This window comes from Musa acuminata, chromosome BXJ3-9 (genome assembly GCF_036884655.1).
Source record: "Musa acuminata AAA Group cultivar baxijiao chromosome BXJ3-9, Cavendish_Baxijiao_AAA, whole genome shotgun sequence".
Lineage (NCBI taxonomy): Eukaryota > Viridiplantae > Streptophyta > Magnoliopsida > Zingiberales > Musaceae > Musa > Musa acuminata.
The window spans coordinates 42,204,315-42,226,219 of record NC_088357.1 but is presented as its reverse complement, the minus strand read 5'-3'; the positions used below and the strand labels follow the sequence as shown (position 1 = coordinate 42,226,219).

Sequence of the window (21,905 nt, the reverse complement as noted above, 5' to 3'; positions counted from 1 at the left end):
AACATCTTCACGAACGGTCTTCGACGGAGAAAAGCAAGGCTGCTGATGCTGGCTCGCCATCTTGGAAAAGAGCGAAAGCTAATGAACGGGGACCAGTCGTTTTATCTCTTATACACAATTGCTCTAAAGTTTTCGGTTGATGATAATGATGTCTTATGATCTATCTCAAGAACTTCGAACTTTTTTGTGGCTTTTGTTTTCTTGCAGTGTTTGAGATTTGCATGTTAATCTATCAGCCCTTGATAAATTCGAAGTCTTCCTTTCATCTAAAAGAACATAAAAATACTGTTCCTTCGAGTTCAATTGAATTGTCTTTCCCATACGCAAGATGTAATGTAAATCTTAGAGGCTCACAATAGATTTTGGTAAATGCAAGCCATCACTTGATAAAGGTCAAACGCCTCCTTCCCATGATTGACCTGTGAACTCTCTCCAGGAACCCCAGTGTAAAAGAAACATGGAAGATTGCCAAGCACTTACTCGACTGCGTGTTTTATTTGGTGATGAATCTTCTACACACCACCTGTCTGTAAGATTCACAACTTTGTACGTATTCCTGTAGCAGTTTGATTCTTACGTACAAATGCATGCATGTGCCTATGTTTTGGATAAGCCACTGTTCTACACTTCCTTTGAACATTGACTTTTGATTCTTAAGGTACATGTAAACCTTACAAACCATTCTCGAGCTGGAACATGGTGGAAATAATAAGGGAAATTGGTTTGTATTTAACAGATCAGAGGATCAAAACAAGAATGCAATGAAGATAGTTGGAAAGCTGTATGAATTCTAGACACTGACAGACCCAACAACACTACTTGCAGAGGGAATTTGATCAACACTATTATCCACAAGTTCCATGTTCTTGAAGTAACTTTCTTAGCAGTGTCAGCTCCTTCATACTTCATATCATATAATGTGTCAATCCTCTGATGAATTTACAAAACGTGCTGACTTTTTTATGCTTTCTCTAGCACCACTAATTGTTGGGCCCCTTTGGTGAAATCAATAATGCTATATTGTGATCACAAGGAATGCATGAAGACAACTAAGAAAAAATAATGCAGAAAGAGTCTGTTTTATGTGGGACATCCATTTGAGGGGAATGGTGCATATATTTAGTGGTCTGTGAGAGACATAAGAATATTTATCCTTTTTTCAAGTCTCTGCAGGAGTGAGGGCTTCTATTTAGCAACATCAGCTTCATTTGGGTTCAAACATTTGACAGGATTATATCACAGAACTTGTAAGTTGCAAGGAAACTGAAAGACCAGAAATGATTCATGGAATGATATCTTTTTTCCCTATTTTGTCATAATGAGATGAATGAAGGGGAAAAGATGGGGATAGTTCATATCAATAGCACAAAACTTCTTCCATTGATAGTTGGTATGGTATGGGGGAAAAGCCATCATGAGATGAATGAGGAGAAAAAGAAATGAGGATAAGTTTCAGTAGAACAAAACTTCCATCATTGATAGTTCACATATGAGTAAAAAACCATCTGCGATTACATTGACAATGACCCAAAAAAAAATAGACACCATAGGTAGCCCAAACCCTAGTTACTGTCTCTGGCCTTCATTGCCAGGCTCATAAAGAGAAGATGGCTCTCAAACTTGCTAATGTTCTCATCCATTTGTCACAATCAAGGGAAGGATAAAAAATGAGAAATTTCAAACACTGTAAAATGTATTTTAATTTCTAGATCAATCCATATTAGGACAAAACCAAGAATCAAACCCATAGATAAATCACTATATCCTAACAATTCAAAGTTCCATAAGCATAAAAGAAACATCTTATTCTTGCAAGTTTCTCAGAGAAACAGTCAGTAAAACAGTGACATAATGGAAACATTGAGTGGTCAGATGTTGGTGTCATATCTGTAACATCTAGCCATTTGCAACTTGCATGCACTGTGCTACCAAGTCCACTCTATTGAATAGCCACTGGTTTTTATTGCGGTGAGAACAGTGACAGTATATGATGGTTTGGACAATTTCTAGCTGACCTAATTGGAGGAATAAAGTTCAATGGATTTGTAATGGTTGTAACCTAGAAAACTCTGGCTCTTTCTCTTGTTTATCAAAAGCAAAAGATGAGGTTTTTGTCCTCATCTCACATCTTCCTTTCTGGAAAGCAGATGCAACCCCCACTGAACATTTAAGCTACCTTTTTCTCGTTTTCTCATGAAGGTTCTGATGCCACACAGCAAAGAAGGGCCTTCAGTTGTCCTCCCTTGCCAAACATCCATTGGCAACACTTGACTTCATTCTCCAAACATTGCACAACATCCTCTTTATAGTTCACCCTTTATCACCACTACCACCTCCACTGCATCTTTCACTGCACCACAGTGATCATTATGTGCCCCACAGTGGAAATGCCATGGCGCAATAAGAATCACACCTTTATCCTTTACCCAACCCAACATGAATCAACCCATCAGAAGACAGACTGTTCAGCATGATCATATGCATTGCAGTCAGTGTACTCCATACACTTTTCCAAAGGGAAAAGACAAGAAGAAAAAGCTTGGTGAGGAAGGGTTTAAGAACATGTGAAACATTGTTGCGTACAATGGTTTGGAAGATCGATCATTAGAAACGCCTCTTCCAAAATGCTTCAAGGATTCATTTTGTAGACTGTCAAAACATTCTCTCACTTACAAGGCCTAGTGAATCCTTTAAACATACAATTTGGTTTGATGTGAGTTGGATCATGACCTTATACCAAGATCCTATTTCAGCTCATGTAGGACGGTGGCAGCCACTCATCATGTCATTGTTCTGTCACATGTCCCTCGATAAACCTCACCACCTAAATGTCATCAACCTCTTACCCAGTAGAAATCATCAAGCAAAAGCAAAACAAGCATGGTTTCCCTGATACACGCTATGCCTGATTAGAACTTTTGAACCACATGGTGACAAATATGCATGACTACTCATAACACGACAACCGACCAAAACCACAAAGCCATGAAAAGCAGTTTGACAAAAGACTTACCTAAAGTCGATGTAATGTGTCTTACTCAAGTCTTGGAACAGTTTAACAGTTGGAACCCATAACACAACCTGGTCGTGGACTTTGTTCATGAGAAGACACAACATATGCGCACAGGAAAATGGCAGCCATGCATGAAGGAACCAAATGCACTATGCATCACTAGATTTCAGATTTTGTGATCTTTACATTTTCAAGTCCTAAAAGCATTGATTTTTGCATGAGAACCAACAGACCATATACGTTTAGGACATACATTACACCAATATTTACAGGCAACAGATTGCTAACTGCTAACAAGAGAATGACCACAAGAAAACAATAGGTTTTTGTACTTACAAGCAAGAGTCGAAGCTGATATAAGAACAAGCAAAGGGTCATACACGTTTGCTTCTGGATGATAGTAAAGTATCTCCTTCCAGATCATCTCCCTATTAGTATCTTCACCAAGATTTTCGTCGATGTCAAGATCGATCGGAACCTCAGCTGGATGGTTGGCACTGAGGTTGTAGAGTTGACATATAAGGGTGCTGCAGTGCCTCAGTGACACTAATCTTCTTGGATGGATAAAAAACAAACATCTTCTGCAGTAAATCAGTGGCCAAAGGATTGGTGTCACAGTAGAGATTGGCAAGAGGAACACCAGGCATGTACTGGAGGGATTTGATATAACTGCAAGACTTTGGGTTATTGATGAAGCCAATATCAGCATCACTCATGGAGCCAAGCACATTGGAAATGAGTTTAAGCTGGATAAGGCATTCTGTGTCTAGGAAGATGGTTTTCGTCCAAGCAGCTAAGCAAAGATGCATCCTACTGACTAAACATCTATGGAGGTATCATAACTATCACAGCAGAGAAGTAACTCAGAAGAACGATACCAACAAGTAACAACGTACTCGGTCATAAATTGGACTTTCCCACTACTTGTACAAGTCAGACCAAAATTGCAAATCTTGAGTTCGCAATTGGAATTAACAAGAAGATTTTCGGGTTTTAGATCTCCGTAGTGTATGTTTGCCGAGTGAATGTTCTTCAGTCCATGTAGCAACTGTCATCAGATGAAACAGATTAATAATAAAGTACTTGAAAGTATTCTAGAAGGTAAAGACTTACCCAAATCTACACATACTCTAACCATATCAATCCTCAACGCAAATATCTGCAGAGAAATTAGTACAAAACAGAAGTACAGATTATTGCCGCCTCCGGGAAAAATAATATAACCAGTGTGTCATCAGACCCCTAAGACCATATTGTCTAGAAAAAGATAATTTTACAGGATCTGAATCTATACAATGTACAACGACAATAAGATAATGAAAAAGGATAGACCTATCAAAAGAATACAGGATCTGAAACTCAATCCACTCTATAATATTATGCTCCAGACAATGAAGGAAACATTGTTTTATTTCAATGGAGGAAACATTTGAAGCCTTTAATGAGATTAGTTGTTGACCAAAGTATGCAAGAGAAAGGACAGAGTTCACAAGCATGTGTCAAGGAACTATAAAATGAAATGTTATTTATTTATTTTTAAAAATATTTTATATTTATTTATATGATTATAATTTTCTTATATTTCTGGCTCATACAAAGTTTTTTTTAAGATTACATACATACATTCATTTATTTATTTGATTTATTTTATTAATTAATTTAAATAAAAATATTTATTTTTAAAGAAATATTTAAAAAAATATAGTTTCATTATCTATTGATTATCAAACACTTCAATCATTTTATAACTGTTAAGTGAAGAATTTCCTCTGATGTTTCATATGTACCCAGTTTTACTAGCTAATCTGTGATTATATTTATCCAACCAATAAAATATGAGGCCAATTCAATATGAATATCATTCGTGTATATCAGATTTAACCCTGTTAATTTAGAGGAAAAAAATCAAATAAATAAAATCATTTGAGGTTTAGTAACAAATCAAATTAAAAGTTGAACTATCAAGCAGCAATATGTTAATAAACTAAATTGTTAAAAAAAGAAAGAGAAGGTACACAGAAAAATTTTCTCCCACATACATATTAGGCAATAAAAACTCAATGAAAAGCCTAAATTAAACTAAATACCTTTGATCTATGATAACTTCATCAGACCAAATTCAGTTTTCATCTGTTCTGTGCCCAAAAGATGGCATCCAATGGCCATATAAAATTTTACTGCAATGAACCTAAAATCACAAATTATGAGCTTGAAAGTGTGAATATTATTATATATGAAAATAGTAACATCAAAACTTTATTCCTTTAAAAATTTGAAAATATAGGCATAATTGAACTGTGGACTGCTAAATTCTGATCAATCTATAGACAATATAGGATTTCTGTTATTTAAATAAAGCTATTGTCTCAGATTTACAGTAGAAAATCAACTGAGAAGGGGGGGAGGACAGAGACAGCGAGAGCAATGTCAACCAACAACATCATAATTTAAAGTTGTCAAGAGAAAAAGAAGAAAATTAGAGTCAGAGAGTTAAGGAGGATGATTGGGACCACTCTGCAGACCACTTAAAGACCCTCTAAGTCACTAAAACTCAGAGAAAAAGGAATAAACTTAGTCCATGGGAACTACAGTTTGTGGGAGAGGAAAAAAACAGAACAGTAGAAATGTATACATCCTTTCCCTATGTTACCATGATCTTTACCTTAGTTTGTCCTAGCCCATTTGACCATAATTTGGCTAGTCTTCAATAACAGAATCCAACCCCAAGTACACATTTGTTAGTGTTTACAGGTTTTATGTAATATGTATGTATAAACAAGATTTTAATGAACATATCCTTTACTTTCCAAACTTACCTTTTAAAAATGTAATCTGGACCAAGGCATTCATTCAGAAAAAAAATATAGTGAAATCATCTATCGGCAAAGTTGGTCATTCAAATCAATGACTGAAGTTTCTGCTGGAAAACAAAGTAAAAGAAAGAAAGGCAAGAAGCCATACAAATTCATAAAACAAGAAACTAATTAAACAATAATAGTCAAGTTAATTATCGCAGGAAAGTTCATCGATGACAAGTTGCTCATTCTCTTTCTAAAAAGATGACACCAAATTGTCCCATCCATCCCAAAAAGGAAGTAACTATACATCTCAATCAGCCAATATCTAACCACCGATCAGAAGCAGTTCCATGTGCTGCATCAGCTAAGTTCATCCTTTTACCAAATTAATGACAACCTCAGCTAATCCTAATATAGTCAAATTTCTAACAGGTGGAACAAACTAAATTCTACTGCATTATTCCAAACTGATTAGTCTCACGTCAAGTATGGACTATGGCATAAGAAAGCATCTAATAACCCACCTCCATAAAGCTTCTTTGAGGAGTCTATTTGAGGACTAGGCCACATGGTTCTCAGGATCAGTCATGACAAATATAGTGCCTAAGCATCAATCATGCCAGAGCGAGAACGCTAGTTCAATATGGACCACACCAAAAACTATTGCGCATCTGGCAAAGATACATATCCTGGGCTGTGAAAGTAGTATAGGTCATTGCCCTTTCTGAATTCCACTTCACCTGCGTTAAATCCTAGTTATTAACTGGACTTTCGAAGACTTTTGTGAACCTAACAAGGATATCAGATGTTAAAGTAAAGTAATTATGATACAACTTGGAATCTTGAGAAACATATACCGTACTTCAACATTCAACATTCAACATTCTAAGGGGCAAACTCAACAACATTTGCAATGATGGAAATATTGGGACAACTATAACCAACTGAAAAGAAATATATGTGGATACAATGAAGTAATGGCGAGAACTTCTATTGAAATGACCAGAGCATGATCACATGTCGGATTGCTGGAACATCATGAAGGATGACTTCAGAATGAAATAAAATGCACAAGTAGATTACATAAATATGAAGAAACCTTTCTCTTTAGAGACATTACTTTAAATATCAAACTTTCTGCATATTAGTTACAATTCTTAATTATATATTCTTGAAAGTTATTTCAAGTACATGTACCTGAAAGAGAAAGTACTGATAGTGGTCACTGGAAAGTGCCTGTGATGATCTGATAATCTAATGAAGATCAGTATCCACAAGTTCATAAACAAGGTACACATCCCTGAATGTTCTCCGGTGAGCTGGCATCATAATTTCAAAGAAATAGCATTTTCATGTTGAAGTTGCCGAAGAAGCTTCAATTCACGCGACGTTCTCACTGCATCCACACAGTTAACGAACACATTGTGAATTTTCTTGATTGCAACTTTTTCATTTGTCTCCCGGTTGATTGATGAGCACACAATTCCATATGCTCCTCTACCAATGGACTTGATGGGCACATATTTTGTGTCAACCTCAAACAAGGTTTGCCGCATAGAATAGTAGTACTTCCCTACGTTTCCTATGCCATTTGGGGGATCAACCAGCATAGCCATTTCCCGTAAATTACAAATGGAATGGACAAAAAACTGGCACTGCAATCAAATTATTCAGCAATTGACTAAATTTAGCAAAGCAGGAAATTTAGGCCGTAAATCATGCAACTAAAAGAAAGAAAATGTAAAGGAAAGACACAAAATTAAATGTTAAACATCAAGAAGTTGCATACTTCACAGAAATGACTAGTTCAACTACACGGGAGTTATCTAAAAGAGCAAACTTTCCCTATTAAACAGGATATCGGCGTAAGAAAAGGTTGGAAATCGTTATACAATTACAATTTTATCACTACAAGGAAACATATACAAACATAAAAGCCAAGGAGGAACTGAACCTCTCACTCTTTCAAGGAATCACCATTGGTACGTAAAATTAGAGAAAATATCACACAGAAAACTAGTTAAACATGGCAGAAGCCAAAATGAGGAGAACAAAGAAACGAAAATGTTTGATTACAATAGACAATCCGGTGATCGGGACCACATAATCGGAGAAGTTTTAGAAGCGGAAAGAACGATTACCTCAGTCGGAGCAACTATTCAAGCCAATCAAACAGAGGAATTCAGATATTCACACAGGATCCCTACACTACAGGCAGCAAAGATGTTAACTTTCCTACTCTCCCTCCTTTTCACCTGCAAACGACGTTGGCTCCGCAAGAACCCAAACCGCAACACCCACCAGACCAACAGAACCAATCGAATCCCTCGGGAAATTCCAAAATCTCCACCTTTCCCACCAATTCCCTGAAGATTGGCAGATCCCTAACTCGGATCACCACCTGCTCTACAATTCCTTTAAAAAGAAAAAAGAATCCACAATAAACCCTAAATCGCTGCCTCGGCCGCTCCGCCACCGCCATCCCGAAACCTCGCGATCCGGTCGGATCGATCTCCTCCCGGTTCCTTCGTCTAATCCGCAAGGATTCCGTGCCCAACTCTCGCAGAGTCCCCGTAGAGATCCCCTTGGAGTGTTACGGAAGCGTGGCGCCAAACCAAAATATAACCGATTTGACGTGGTTCCCTCGGGAGAAACGTGGCGGCGCGAGCAACCCGTGGAGTTCCCTATGAACGGACCAGATTCAGGCATCTTCATCATGATCTGATCAGAACTGTCGGTCTTTCTGCGCTACGCAACCTTGAGATGCTTCGAAGATCTTGTGCCACGTAGCAGGGGAAGGTAAGGATCACCCTGCGGCCAACCCGGAGCTCGAAACTTCCCCAATAAATATATATATATATATATATATATCAAATCCATTTTGAATTAGTAATAGTGTGATAAGTTAATATATAATTTTTATCATAACATAATAATAATAATACGTATGGATTGATTTGGACCTGCTTGCGCGCGGCGCCGGCATGACCTCTGGTTCGAACGACAGGGGCAAGATATTTATTCACCCATGTGATCATCTGTAAGGTCGCGTCCGCGCGGGCGATACATCAATCCACCAACATGGCCTACAGATTGATATCGACTGAAGGGACCCATGTTATCCAGCGAACAGAGAGGCGGACTTTCCAGTCTGGTGGCTTGAATTGGACAGCCAATCTAGCGAGTTTTGGCCGGGCAAATCCCATGTCACCTTCGACAGGAAACTTGAGTTCGTATGCTGCGGTCCCACCACGTTAAATCTGACCGCTGGAGAAGGAAATACTCGTGCAAAGATATTTAAGATTTTTCTTACTAAATTATTTGTAATAAAGTAACCACCAAAAAGAACCTTATCCAACTTCTGCTTCAAGGAAACCTGTCATCCGCTTGGGTCATCCAAGCTTGCATTTGGCTTTCATTTTTGGTGTGTTCACCTGCAGCTGCCGGTGGACATCAGTTACAATAAGTGAAATGACTAAAGTACCATCATATCCTAATCGTTCCGATACCGTACTTGGTGAGTAGGAAGAATGCACACCGTAAATGACTCGCACGTGTAGGGGTTTTTTGTCTTTTCGAACATCGGTACCTCCGAAAACCGCCAAAAGGCGGTGGAAGCAGGCTTTCGAGTAGCGTGCGAATAAAACAATTGAAGGGCATTTGTGGCATGATAAATAAAATTACTTCAATACCCTCCACTGACTCGAATTGAATATTCGAGTTACTGGAAAGATCGAGAGGACATATCCGTAATTTGAATGTTCGAAGTCACTACGAGATTCTGATCTCTGCTCTTATAACGAGAGAGAATGGGGCAATGGAGGCATCGGAACTTGGAATCTGCGGCTGTTGGCGTGCAAATTTCCTTCTTTTTTTCTCTTTAATTTAGCCGGTTCTCTTCTTGGTTGAAGTGATTTCGTACGTTGTTGGTGGATCAGTGGGAATTTTCTTCTGCCCTTTTTGATCGGTTGTTTCAAGATCTGTGTTTTTTTTTGGTACAAGGCTGCAGGTAAACGCCTTCTCCCGGCTAATCGCAATCTATTTTTATGGCGCTTGCATGATACTGTCTAAACTTCGAGGATATGTTTGGTCCGCGTGTAGTTTTTTGGAGTCCGTTGGATTCTCAAGCTTCTGTACTGCACTTCTTAGATGATGCGGGTTAATGGTATTTATTTGGTTAAGAATCCACTGAAGTTGTTAATCTTTGGATCAAGATTGGAACTTTGTCTCTGATATGGTTGTAGTTCTTAGATTTTCGATCATGTGTTATTTGATCCCTTGACGAGTTGAGCGATTTGTGGGGTTTTAGGATAACATGAAGGAAAAGAGTGGTATTATAAGATGACGCCTACCATCGCGGTAATGTAAGTGTTTCCAAATAAGTTAAAATGAAAAATACATGAAGGAAACTAGTGTGACTGTAGTTGTTAGAATGTGTTGATTATGAGATTATCCAATGCATAATTAGACAGAAATATCCCTGAAAGTTAAATGGCTAACGAAATCAGGATATTTTATTTTGTATGCGTGATGGGTATTGTAGGATAAAGAAAAAATAAAACGAAAAATGCATGAAAGAAGATAGTGTGACTGTAGTTGTAAGAATCTGTTGATTATATAGACACGAAAATATACAATGCATAATTAGTCAGAAATATCCATGAAAGTGAAAGGGTTAAAGAAATCAGGAATTATTTTTGTACAGGTGATGGATATTGTAGGATAAAGAAAAAATAAAAGTCACTTTTAGCTTGAAAATGATTGTGTATTATATCCTTCATGTGATTGTTGATGATCAAAAACAGGATGTAAACTGGCCTATTTTAGTGTGATACTCAGGTGGAAATATTTGAATTGTGAAGCTTCTCGAAATGCCCTTTAAGTAGGATCTGTCACGATGATCTTCCTCATCATTCTTTTGAGTTGATTCTCTTCGAATTGGAGTTTTCTCTACGTTGGTGTCTCAGAATTAAATTGGTAAATTATGAATTGTAGGACACAATCAAGTTTCTTACAGAAACCTGGATGTCTGAGTTTGCTAATCTATAAAATTCGGAACTAACTCTTCAAGGATATATATGTAGGCTTTTAGCTAAATTCATTTAGCTGTCTCAGTTTTTTTGAGACTTCAATGCATGTTGGATACTGCAAGAATACTCACGTTTAAAATTTTATTGTAAATGAATAATTTGATTTAGGTCATTAGCAATGTCTAAAATTAGACAGCTATCTTTGAGAAAGACAATATAGTTTAATACTATTTTTTGGTGGTTGTTCTCCTATGAAATTTTACAAGATGGATGATTATTGAATTTTGCAGGAGTCTATCTTCGTGCTGTTATGGTAGATTATGTTGTAATTGAACTTTGTTGTTCGTTTTCCTAATCCTGAAGCTTTGTGGATCCTTAGATGAAACCCAATTATGGTCTTAAGCGTGTCCTCAGTGGAATGATGATTGTCATATTTCAACTTGCTTTATATTGGATATGTTCTCTCCAAACTTAGATAGGTTTAGGAGTTGCTTGATTCAGCTATCTTTCCAGATTATCATGTCCTCTCTAATTTCCTTTGCTATTATAGGTTTAATCTCTTGGGAAATGGAACTGTGTACAATTTATTTTGTGATTATGTTAGCCTTGCCTGAGCCTGACACTATAAATTATGAAGCATGCCAGCCATATAGAAAGCCATGTGCCACAATGCTTTTGGAGTCTGCATTGCCTAGTCACAGTGTTGCTTCAACCATTTTACAATGCTACTGAACTTGCCCTTGCCTCTATCATAATGATTTAGTTTTATGGAAAAGAACACAAAATAAATGCACAATTATTATCATGTAACATACTATCATGCTAATTTGATGTTCACTTTTTTATTCAATTTAGTTCAATTATTCATGGGATTTTCCTTTCAATTTATACTCTTATCTAATATTTTTGCCTCTTTTAACTATTAATTATCAGAATCATGCTTATATTTATGATATTTTTCTTGGAAGGAAATCAGGATGGGAGTTCTAGAGGGAGCAATTATTTGCCGCCCTGATATTCGGGCACATTACACTGGACTTTCTGCTTCCCTTGTTACTAACAACACTACAAAGGCTATCCGTCCTCAAAGCAGAATATGGGGGTTCAAAACTAGATGCAAAAGCATCATTCAGTTCAGTGGCTTATCTCTGCAACCTTGTAGTAAGAGACAATGGCGTGTCCATTGTAGTTTCAGTTCCTCTTCTGACGGTAACGGAAGCATGGCTGGCAATTTTAGTGCAAACGACGAGGAGTATGTAAACTCCAGTGTAATGGAAGCTGGTAATATCTTAAAACCAAATTTTTTTCTTACATTTGACTCTTGGTATATATATTTTTCCTCTGAAGGTCTGTTGCTGGATTCTGTACCTGACTTTTGAACAGTTACTCTTGTGACCAGAACTCTGATCTTATTAGGTGGTTAACAATTTTCTTGCTGTAGCTAACAAATCCTATGAATCAGTGGTCGTCTTTGTTTTTGATGTGTTAGCTTTGGTTGAGGCTCGGTGGAAAAGTATAGAGCTGCTGTTATATTTAGTCATCTTCTAAGTTAAGGTCAATAGAGTTTGGATGGTCTGGTGTCACATATTCAGTCTTTAAGAGCTGGTGGACTTTATCAGAATGTAAATGGTATTGGATGTCTAGCAGCAAGTTACTTGTTTATATAGTGATGAAATTAGTGGTATCTGTTACAATTTCTATTTTAAGTGATGCATGCTAACAGAGAAAATTGCTTTTATTTCTTTAATTTGATTATTTGTCTTGTAATCTTCTGATTTATTGTAAGGTGTATGGGTTACATGATTCTCTTGTACAAGCAGTTCAGGTCAGAAGTGGATTGGATGGTTTCATGATAAAGATGCGTGATGGTAGATATTTACGATGTGTTCATAATAATCCTCAAGGAGGGCATCTGCCAGACTATGCACCTCACCCTGCTATTGTGTTGAAGATGGAAGATGGAAGTGATCTCTTGCTTCCTATTATTGTCTGTATGTTCTATTTCCTATGTATCTTCATGTCTTCTCTTCAAAGAAGTGATCTTAAGGCTTCCTTATTTGTCAGTGGAGATGCCAAGTGTGTTGCTGATGGCTGCAATTCGCAATGTTCGAATTGTAAGGATGCATTTTTTATGGATTATTAAGATTACTGATTCTGGCTTTCTAAAGAGAAGATTATGTGATACATGTTTCTCAGGCTAGACCAACCATTTATCAAGTTGTCAAAGATATGATTGAAAAGATGGGATATGCGGTAAGTTATATAGTATGTTGAATCGCTTGAAATCCTTTATTTTTTTGTGAGTAGGATTTGCTAGGAATTTTATGAGTTTATGGAGAGCACCTTGCAGTAATCATTGGCCTAGAACTTCCTATGTGTGCCAACCCCTTGACTTTGCCAGTTTATTATTGTTAACAATTGATAATATATGATTGCCCAATTTTGATACTGTAATTGTAAGCTTTTATATCTTTGGAACCACATGATAAATGCTGTTTGTCAGGTTCAACTTGTTAGGGTCACCAAGAGAGTGAATGAGGCTTACTTTGCTCAACTGTACCTTTCAAAGGTGAACATTGGCTTATGAAATTTGTTCTCCCTAACTTTTATTGTGATACAGACAAATTGAGTTCCGAAGAAAATTTCCCTCCAAAATAGGAAAGGGTTCTAACTTGAACTTCTTCCTTACATGCAGGTAGGGAATGAAAAAGACACTATTAGTTTGGATCTTCGACCTTCAGATGCTATCAATATGGCTGTTCGATGCAAGGTATGCTCTAGTTCTCCAAATAGCTTGAAGCTATTCATGCATTTTCTTGCAAACACATCATTGCAGAATTTAGAAATGTTTAAACATAGTATATAGTGAATAATGTGCTTGGTTCAGTTTAAAGTCAAATTGAGAAAAAGATCTAGGTCAATCGAATCAAGTTTGGGCTATGGTTGAATTCAAGACATGGTAGATCTCAAATTGCCTTCCTGTTAAAGAACTTTTGGATATTTTTTTTTATTTACTTTACGATGTAGTAGATTGGGTTGAATGTTTTGTATTTCTAATCTGACTGTGGATAAGAGTCCATCTAATTGGCCTGAAACCATGAGATACACACACAGTGCACAAGAACTGTAGTTCATTGGAACTGGAAATTTGATTGGCCATCCTTTTTGGATTTGCACAAATTGCTGCTTCAAACTACCCTGCTGACCAAGGCTGACTGATTTTTGAACAGTTGTGGTTAGCACATACATATAATTCATAATAATATTCTTAATTTGATGGTTAACCATTTATTTACTCTTTAGGTGGATTTAGACTGGCGCTACATGCTTTCACGGTGATCTCGTTAGCATATCCCTATATTTTTTAGAACAATTATCCTCTTAAGAGAATATACACTTAGTCATTTATGCTTATAGTTAGAAAATGTATGTTTACATTATGCATGTTTAGCATATCCCTAATGTATGTATACATCACATGTATACATCACATGTTCAACTCAAAAGACATCTACTGGCATACTTATATTTTCAAATGATGCAGGTTCCCATACAAGTCAACAGAAATCTTGTATACAGTGATGCAATGAGAGTGGTTGAGCCAAGCAAGTCAACCATGCAGGCTCCTCAATCAGATGGAATGCTGTTCATGGAACTTGATAGGTAGAAACAATATCATAATACAATTCAGATTAAGTATCCCATTTTACATAATTCTGGTAAAATTGTTTGGATGATGATCCTGTTCATTGCAGCAGAAAGCTTGTTCTCCATGTTCCCATTTTGTGATCTTATAGTGTCCATATGAACATGAAAAATTGAAGAAATTTCACCTTTTAAGTTTCACTCTATTTTGATGTGGTAAATTTCTGTTTAAAGTTTCACATCTTTCATATGCATAATACTATACAATTTGTCTCTTGGTGCTGTTCTCTATGGTTTGAATTGAATTAGTTGTGTGTCCTACCAGAATCCATCAAGTGATTGTGCTCGTGTATTGGTTTGCTTTTCACTTTACTTTTTCAAGGTTGTAGTTTGTAGTCTTAAATTCACTGTTATGTTCCATCCCATAATGCAAGCTGTGATGTTGACAGGCCTGATGGTCAGCCTTGCTTGGAGGCTGAAGAGTTCGGTTTGATCCGAAACATGCTGATTGCTGCTGTTGAGGAACGATACAGAGATGCTGGTAAAACATTGTTTCTCAATTTCATGCCCTTGCTTTAGTTTTCGATAAGATATCATGTTATAGACATTGTAAAATGCTTAAACAATTTTTACTTGGATCCACCAGAATCTAACAGAAAAAAAATGCTACTAGCCTCATGTAAGTGATCAACCAGACATCGGTTTCGCTTACATGAGACTCAGCAACACCTCTTCAAAATGTGTATTCCACAAATCAGTCAAATCAAACAAAATAGCATCCTATCTTATTGACTTTTCATAGATTTTGTGTTTGGCTCTCCATATCTAATGGATTCTTCTCATCTTTCAGCTCAGTGGAGAGACCAGCTTCATCAGCTCAGATCCAAGAGAAAGAACTGGACATGACAGGTTTCAATGGAACCATACATCTGCTTGTACTTTTGACTTACACTTAAAATTCTGATAATTACCAGAAAATTTTTATTCCTTCTTTTCTATTTTTGTGCAGCAGTTACGGGGATGTAGATAAATATGGCGCCAACATGCCTCACACATGTGATTGTATAAATATAAATATATAAAAATATATATATATATGACCACTAATCTTGTTAATATGACTATCGTTGTAATACCATGTTTGTGACGTTTGCCAGTACATACCGGTGTCAGACAATGGATCTTATTTAAGTGTATCAGTGGCTCGGGATCCATCTCTTTCCGATTGTTAACTTTTCTGCTTTTTGTTCTCTCTGTAAGTGTTGATATGAGGCCTCCACTTCTGTTGTTTGGGATTGGATTGGAGACGACCTCTAACGTGGCTGCACCCATCAAGCACTCTTCATCATTAATGGAGATCATATGAAACTTCAGTTAACACCGTCCTCATTCGTTGGACGATCAGATTGCATGTTTTCTTCGTTGGTCTATGTTCTTAGAACTACTATGAGCTTGGGCGACTGACTGATGGTGGTCGGGCGAAGGTGGCGATCAAGCTATAGCACTCTTTGACGATAAGAGGCCATGAAGGTGACACCATGAAGTGCAAGGTGACGAATGATGAATTTATTGTCAAAGCAATAGTTTCATTCATTGTCATTGAGATAATATCTATTTATATAGGTGGTAATTAAAAGATTTTTTTAATTATGTATTGAGATAATATTTATTTATATAGGTTATAAGGAAACGCTATTCTTTAAACATGTTTTCATGTACTTAAATTTATGGTTAATTCTTAAATAATACATTAATTGAGAATTATGATATATAAGAAATATAAAATTATCATTTCATATTTATCTATATTATAATCTTCTATCATGCGTACGTAAGATTGATCTTCGGTCAAAAATATCAATTTTGGACCGATGCAATTGAAATATTCTATGGGCAAAATATGTAATTGATGTCTAACAATTTAATTTCTAGCAATCATGCGTGAGTGGTGTTGGGAAATCATTGAGGCGACATCATATGCGCAGCGGAAGAACAAGAAAACAAAAATCTCCGATTCCCAAAAAGATGTTCGTCGTCGTGCGAAGATTGGTGCGCAAAAAATCCGCAAAACACAAAACTGCGTATAGAGATTGTGTTACCTAGGGAGATCGTATATCCATGTTTCCTTGCAGATCCTTAGGAGAGGGTGAAGGAGGTCAAGCGTCCTCCTCTCTAGCGGTGATCCACACAGCAGGGTTGCGACGACGCTCCTCAAATCTCCAGGCCTACTCTGAGGTGGAGAGGGAGAGGAGAATAGGAAATGCAAGCAAAGACTCTAGCCTATGAGGCTGTGAATCCCTCCTATTTATAGAGATCCCGTGTCAAACCCTAATGGGTCCTTCCCTAGTGGGTATTAGATCTGCATCCAATAAGACAAGGGCTCCGTCGGATATCTCATATCCGAACCTCTACTCATCGCAATGCCTACCATATGTGTGTGACCCTCTAGGCCCAATATCGAGCTGGCCGTGAGTCATACCTGTCAGAACTCCTTATGACTGAGTGAATTATTATCTCTGTAATAATTCACTTGACTCATCGACTACGGACGTACTAGGCCACTACGCCGTAGTCCCCAGACGATACAGGGGAATCCAATCCATTGGACCTGTCTGTCCTCAGTTACCATGTACTTATAGTCCCTCATCCATCTAATATCCCAGAGACCGTATATCGAGCATAGTACTGTTAGACCCATACGGTTTCTACTCAAGTCTCGCTCTAATCAGATTCTCCCGGAGAACTCTTTCTCTCTCAACCCGAATGACCCTGGCCAGGGATTTGTCTGAGCAAGAACACATAGGATATTCCTCTCATGACGCCGAGAGTGGATGATCCTCTATTGACACTCAATAGCCCTCGTAAGGTCGACTACCACTCCCAATGACCAGCTGTACTATATCTGGGGACAGCCAAACCTATAAGTCTGGTATCAAAGAGTGGAGCACTCATACAGGACATCCTTGGTGTCTCAAGTCTAAGGACCATATACACCACTAGGACTACGGAATCGTTGTCTGACAATAAGGCATCATCAACCATCCAGCATTCCGTAAGCGGATCAATCAGTGAACTCATTCTCCAATGAGCACCTGTACTGTATCCCTAGTGTCCCTACACGAGCAGCTATGAGACCAGCTGCATCCATCATATGGACGGGTATACAGCACACCAGTCTATCCGGTTATCACGATGTCCCTCTCGAGTAACCTATGACCGGGATTATTTAGGATATGTGTTTAAAGGTGAATCGATCTCATTATCGTGATCTCATCACGATCCGATTCTCATTGCACAAATCCAAGGACATCACAATATATATATATATGCATTTATGCAATAGTTATAAAGTGATATACGCCAAAATATAATAAACAAAAAGATTTTGTATCAAGTCACACGTGCCATCACTCACGTGATTGGCTTGCTGGGCACCTATGACTAGCAAGTGGAACATTAGGTTGGTGTATAAGTAGGTGGCACCAATATTATCATAGTATATTATAGGAGTAGATTGGGAGGTAATGTAAGTTCATATAGTAGATTAGTGACCCAATTGAGTTCTATAGTGATGATAGTAATGGTTATATATTTAATTTCAGATCTTACGATTATATTTCATTTTTTAAAACTCCAACTGATCATATTTACTCTAAGGAAGATAATATAGGCTGACATAGATGTCTTGTCATCAGTGTTATCTACTTAATCAACATCGACGAAGACATGAAGATGAAGTTATGAATGTTTAAGAAAGAGAAATTCATGATTAAAAATCCCTTTAAAATATTACAGAACACATTTTAGTGCAAACCAATGTGTAGTGGAGGGTCAATATATAAATTGTGATAATTTGTTGACTGCAAATGAAATGTTATGATGTGTAGAGATAAATACTATAAGGAACCAAGTACTTATCGATATTGTGTAGTATTCGTAGTATGGTTATCCTCATATAATTCGAGTACTTAATGATAAAGAGTGGTATAATAGATAAAGCTGTAAACAGGGTGTTCGTTGTAATGCTTATGTATATTTGTTTTTTTCAATTTTGTTTATGTTTTGTACAGCTTGTAAACAAATTGCAGTAGGCTTGGTTGCCCTATTTTGGTTGGATTTTATAATTATTTCAGTACAAAGGTAAAACTACCCAGAAACAAACTATCCAAGCAATCATTTTAAAGGTTTTCTAACTTCATAGAGTGATACAGAGTGTCAGTCAACACATCATCTAAGAGCTACCTAGGTGGCACATGATTGAATAGGCCTTTGGGGTAGTTTCTAAGGCTAATTGTTGTCTTGTTTCATAATAATATCATATATGCACTTGTGAGGACTTTTGACCGTGGTAGACCACTTTGGACCTTTTGTTGCACAATCATTCAAAGTTTGTGAGATCTATATTTGTAATTTGTATTATTGATCAAGTGTTTGCTGAAATGTCTATTTATGGATCACAAGTTAAACGTTTTCTCTAACTTGTCTGATGTTTTATATATCCTTAAGGGACCTTAAGATGTTTCGAGAAAGTTGAACCTTTATAAATGGACACGTAAGGGTACTACACGACTTAGACAAAACCCACAAAGTCTATAACATATGATATTAGAGCATAACAAGCACACTTAGAAACATTTGACATGAGACCTAGTGGGGTTGCATTGAGGATAGCCAGCATGTCCGACCGTTTGGAGGAAACGGGTATTGAAATGTAAGAAAATGAATCGCTTAGATAAGTAAGCATCTGAGATTGACATTTAGGAAAATGATCAATCCTTTACACGAGAGACATCATAAGAGCAAGAGAGTTGGGAAAAAGGTATAGCACACAAAGGATGGGTTGGGTGACTTCAAGCTACGGCTTAATATTAGCAATTAAACTTGATAGTGCACAAGGATGCTTTGTTAGGATCGAGAGCACTAAGAGGGGGGGGGGGTGAATTAGTGCAGCGGAAATCTTACAGCGATTAAAAACCAAAAGCTGCGTTCGTTCAATAAAAGCTATTATGATGCAAAAGCTAATTCTCAGTTTGTATCTAAGTGCAGTTTGCGTCTAAGCGCAGATTGCGTCTAAGCGCAGTTTGCGTCTAAACACAGTTTGCGTCTAAGCGCAGTTTGCGTCTAAACACAGTTTGCGTCTAAGCGCAGTTTTGCGTCTAAGCGCAGTTTACGTCTAAACTCAGATTTACGTCTAAACGCAGTTTTACGTCTAAACGCAGATTTACGTCTAAACGCAGATTTACGTCTAAACTTTGAAACTCGTTTGTATACTCGCAGAAGGCAGTATGCAGTTGAAATCAAGACGTAAACGTGAACTGAGAACTGATGATTGTGAGAGGAAAGCCGATTTACGTCTAAATGCAGTTTTACGTCTAAATGTTGAAGCTCGTTCGTAAAATTGTAGAGGACAGTTTGCAGTTATCAATAGGATCAAAATGTAAGTGTAAACTGCAAAGAAACTCTTTCGTAAAAGCACGGAAGACAGTTCTGCAGAATCAAACGTAAACGTAAACTGTAATGTATGAAAATACGAATTTACGTCTGAATGCAGATTCGGAAGAACAGCACTTAGAACTTGTTCGTGAGAGCGCAGAGAGCAGTAGTAATGGAGGAGGTTTGCAGTAATGATAAAGTGCTCAAAAATAAACGCAAACCAGAGATTTAGAGTGGTTCGGTCAGCCTTGACCTACTCCACTTTTGGCTTCCTCCACTGACGAGGTTGCCGACGTCAACTAGGGGCCTTCCTTCAATAGGCGAAGGCCAAACTTCCCTTTTACAGTTTCTCTCCTTTTGACAGGCTCAGGAGACAACCTTTACAGACCTTTCTCTCCTCACTTTATAACTGAAAACTTGAAGAACAGAAGGAGGAGACTTAAAGGCTTTACAACACTTTTGAGCTCTTAGAATCACAGAAAAGATCAAGATTTCGGTGTGGGTCTGTATCTTTTCAGTGCTGAATGGGTGGGGTATTTATAGGCCCCAACCCAATTCAAATTTCGAGCTCAAAACGATCAAATCCCGGAATTCCGGGATCAGGCGGTTGCACCTCTTGATTGGAGAGGTGGCACCGCCTGGCAGAGCTCGAAGTCTGAGCTCAGGCGGTTGCACCTCTCGACTGGAGAGGTGGCACCGCCTGGCAGAGCTCGAAGACTGAGCTCGGACGGTTCCACCTTCTCTGTCAGGGGTGGTTGCACCTTCCTGCCAGAGCTCGAAGACCGAGCTCAGGCGGTGCATCTCCTGACCAGAGAAGTTTCTCTTCTCTGCCAGAGGTGGTTGCACCTCTCTGCCAGAGGTGGTTGCACCACTCTGCCAGAGCTCGAAGACCGAGCTCAGGCGGTGCATCTCCTGTCCAGAGAGGTTGCAGCTCTCTGCTAGAGCTCGAAGACCGAGCTCGGTGGTTGCATCGCCTGCCAGAGCTCGGAACTTGAGCTCTGGCGGTGCTACCTCTCGACAGAGGAGGTTGCACCGCCCAGTCTCGCTTGGAGACTGAGCCCTGGGCGGTTGCACCTCTTGGCTGGGGCGGTTGCACCGCCCAGTCTCGCTGGGAGACTTAGCCTGGGCGGTGGCACCTCCCTGCCTGGGCGGTTGCACCTCCCACAGCTACTTGGGTTCGAATGGGTTGAACCATTCGACCCAACTTGAGTTCTTCAGGGGCCCAATTGCCCCAGGATTAAGCTAATGGGATCACCTCCCATTTCTAACTTAATCACCGTGCTAACTACGATTAAATCTAAGACAATTTCTGCAGCTTTGCTTCGGTACGTCAATCGCTTCTTCCGGCAAGTTTCCGGCGAACTTCCGTCGATCATCCGATGAACCCTCGGTGATGCTTCTGCGGACTTCCGGCAAACTCCTGGACTTTGCGACGATCCACTTGGCGAGTTCCGACGAGCTTCGCTTGGCAAGCTTCTGGACTTCTCGGATCTGTTCTCGCAGAACCTCCGACGACCGTCCGTACTTCCGTCGAACTCTCGAACTCCCAACGTGATCATGAACTTGACTCCGGCGCAACTCCTGCTGCTTGTCTATCTTTCATCGTAGTTAATCCTGCACACTTAAAACAAAACTTCGATCGAGACAATTAATCCTAAGCAATTAACCAAGTTGTCCGGCATGTCATTGGTCCCTCGACGCTTCGTCTGATTCTTCGGCGCATCGTCCTCTCCTGCGGCCTATTGCCCAATCGGCCAGTTGACTCCGCAACTCCGATATCCTTGGCACAATACCCGCTCTACTTGGCCCGATGCCCGAGTCCACGGCCCGAAGCCTTCTGTCGATACGTCGACCGATCCACCGGCCCGACGTCCAATCTTCTGACATGTTCCTCCGGCACAACATGATTTTCCTGCTTTAATTGTCTCATCCTGATCAAAGCATCCTACGTCACTCAAAACGCAGATTAAATCATAAACATATATC

The 21,905-nt window shown here is 38.6% G+C and overlaps 1 protein-coding gene and 1 pseudogene across 4 annotated transcripts; one reads left to right on the top strand and one right to left on the bottom strand.

Annotated features, from left to right (window-relative positions):
- Positions 1 to 3,150: 3,150 nt before the first annotated feature.
- On the bottom strand, positions 3,151 to 8,561 carry LOC103998656 (mitogen-activated protein kinase 3-like; annotated as a pseudogene).
- Positions 8,562 to 9,622: 1,061 nt separating this feature from the next.
- LOC103998655 (bifunctional nuclease 2) lies at positions 9,623 to 15,718 on the top strand. 4 transcript variants are annotated; one of them, XM_009420187.3, is made up of 11 exons: positions 9,623 to 9,820; positions 11,810 to 12,122; positions 12,662 to 12,832; positions 12,906 to 12,955; positions 13,038 to 13,094; positions 13,345 to 13,410; positions 13,537 to 13,611; positions 14,386 to 14,504; positions 14,936 to 15,027; positions 15,337 to 15,395; positions 15,499 to 15,718. In XM_009420187.3, exons 2-10 carry the CDS (start codon positions 11,819 to 11,821, stop codon positions 15,390 to 15,392), a joined length of 990 nt encoding a protein of 329 aa, XP_009418462.1. In that variant the 5' UTR covers positions 9,623 to 9,820; positions 11,810 to 11,818; the 3' UTR covers positions 15,393 to 15,395; positions 15,499 to 15,718. The 4 variants fall into 4 exon arrangements, with proteins under 4 accessions (XP_009418462.1, XP_009418460.1, XP_009418461.1 ...); XM_009420185.3 differs by having other exon boundaries at positions 9,630 to 9,820; positions 11,818 to 12,122; XM_009420186.3 differs by having other exon boundaries at positions 9,630 to 9,820; positions 11,818 to 12,122; positions 15,496 to 15,718.
- The last annotated feature ends 6,187 nt before the right edge of the window (positions 15,719 to 21,905 follow it).

Excerpts from the sequence above, each read along its gene's own strand:
- LOC103998655 (XM_009420187.3), top strand. The coding sequence starts at position 11,819 with ATGGGAGTTCTAGAGGGAGCAATTATTTGCCGCCCTGATATTCGGGCA. Across the intron at positions 14,505-14,935 it reads CTGTTCATGGAACTTGATAG|GCCTGATGGTCAGCCTTGCT; the intron begins GTAGAAACAATA and ends TGATGTTGACAG. Across the intron at positions 15,028-15,336 it reads GGAACGATACAGAGATGCTG|CTCAGTGGAGAGACCAGCTT; the intron begins GTAAAACATTGT and ends CTCATCTTTCAG.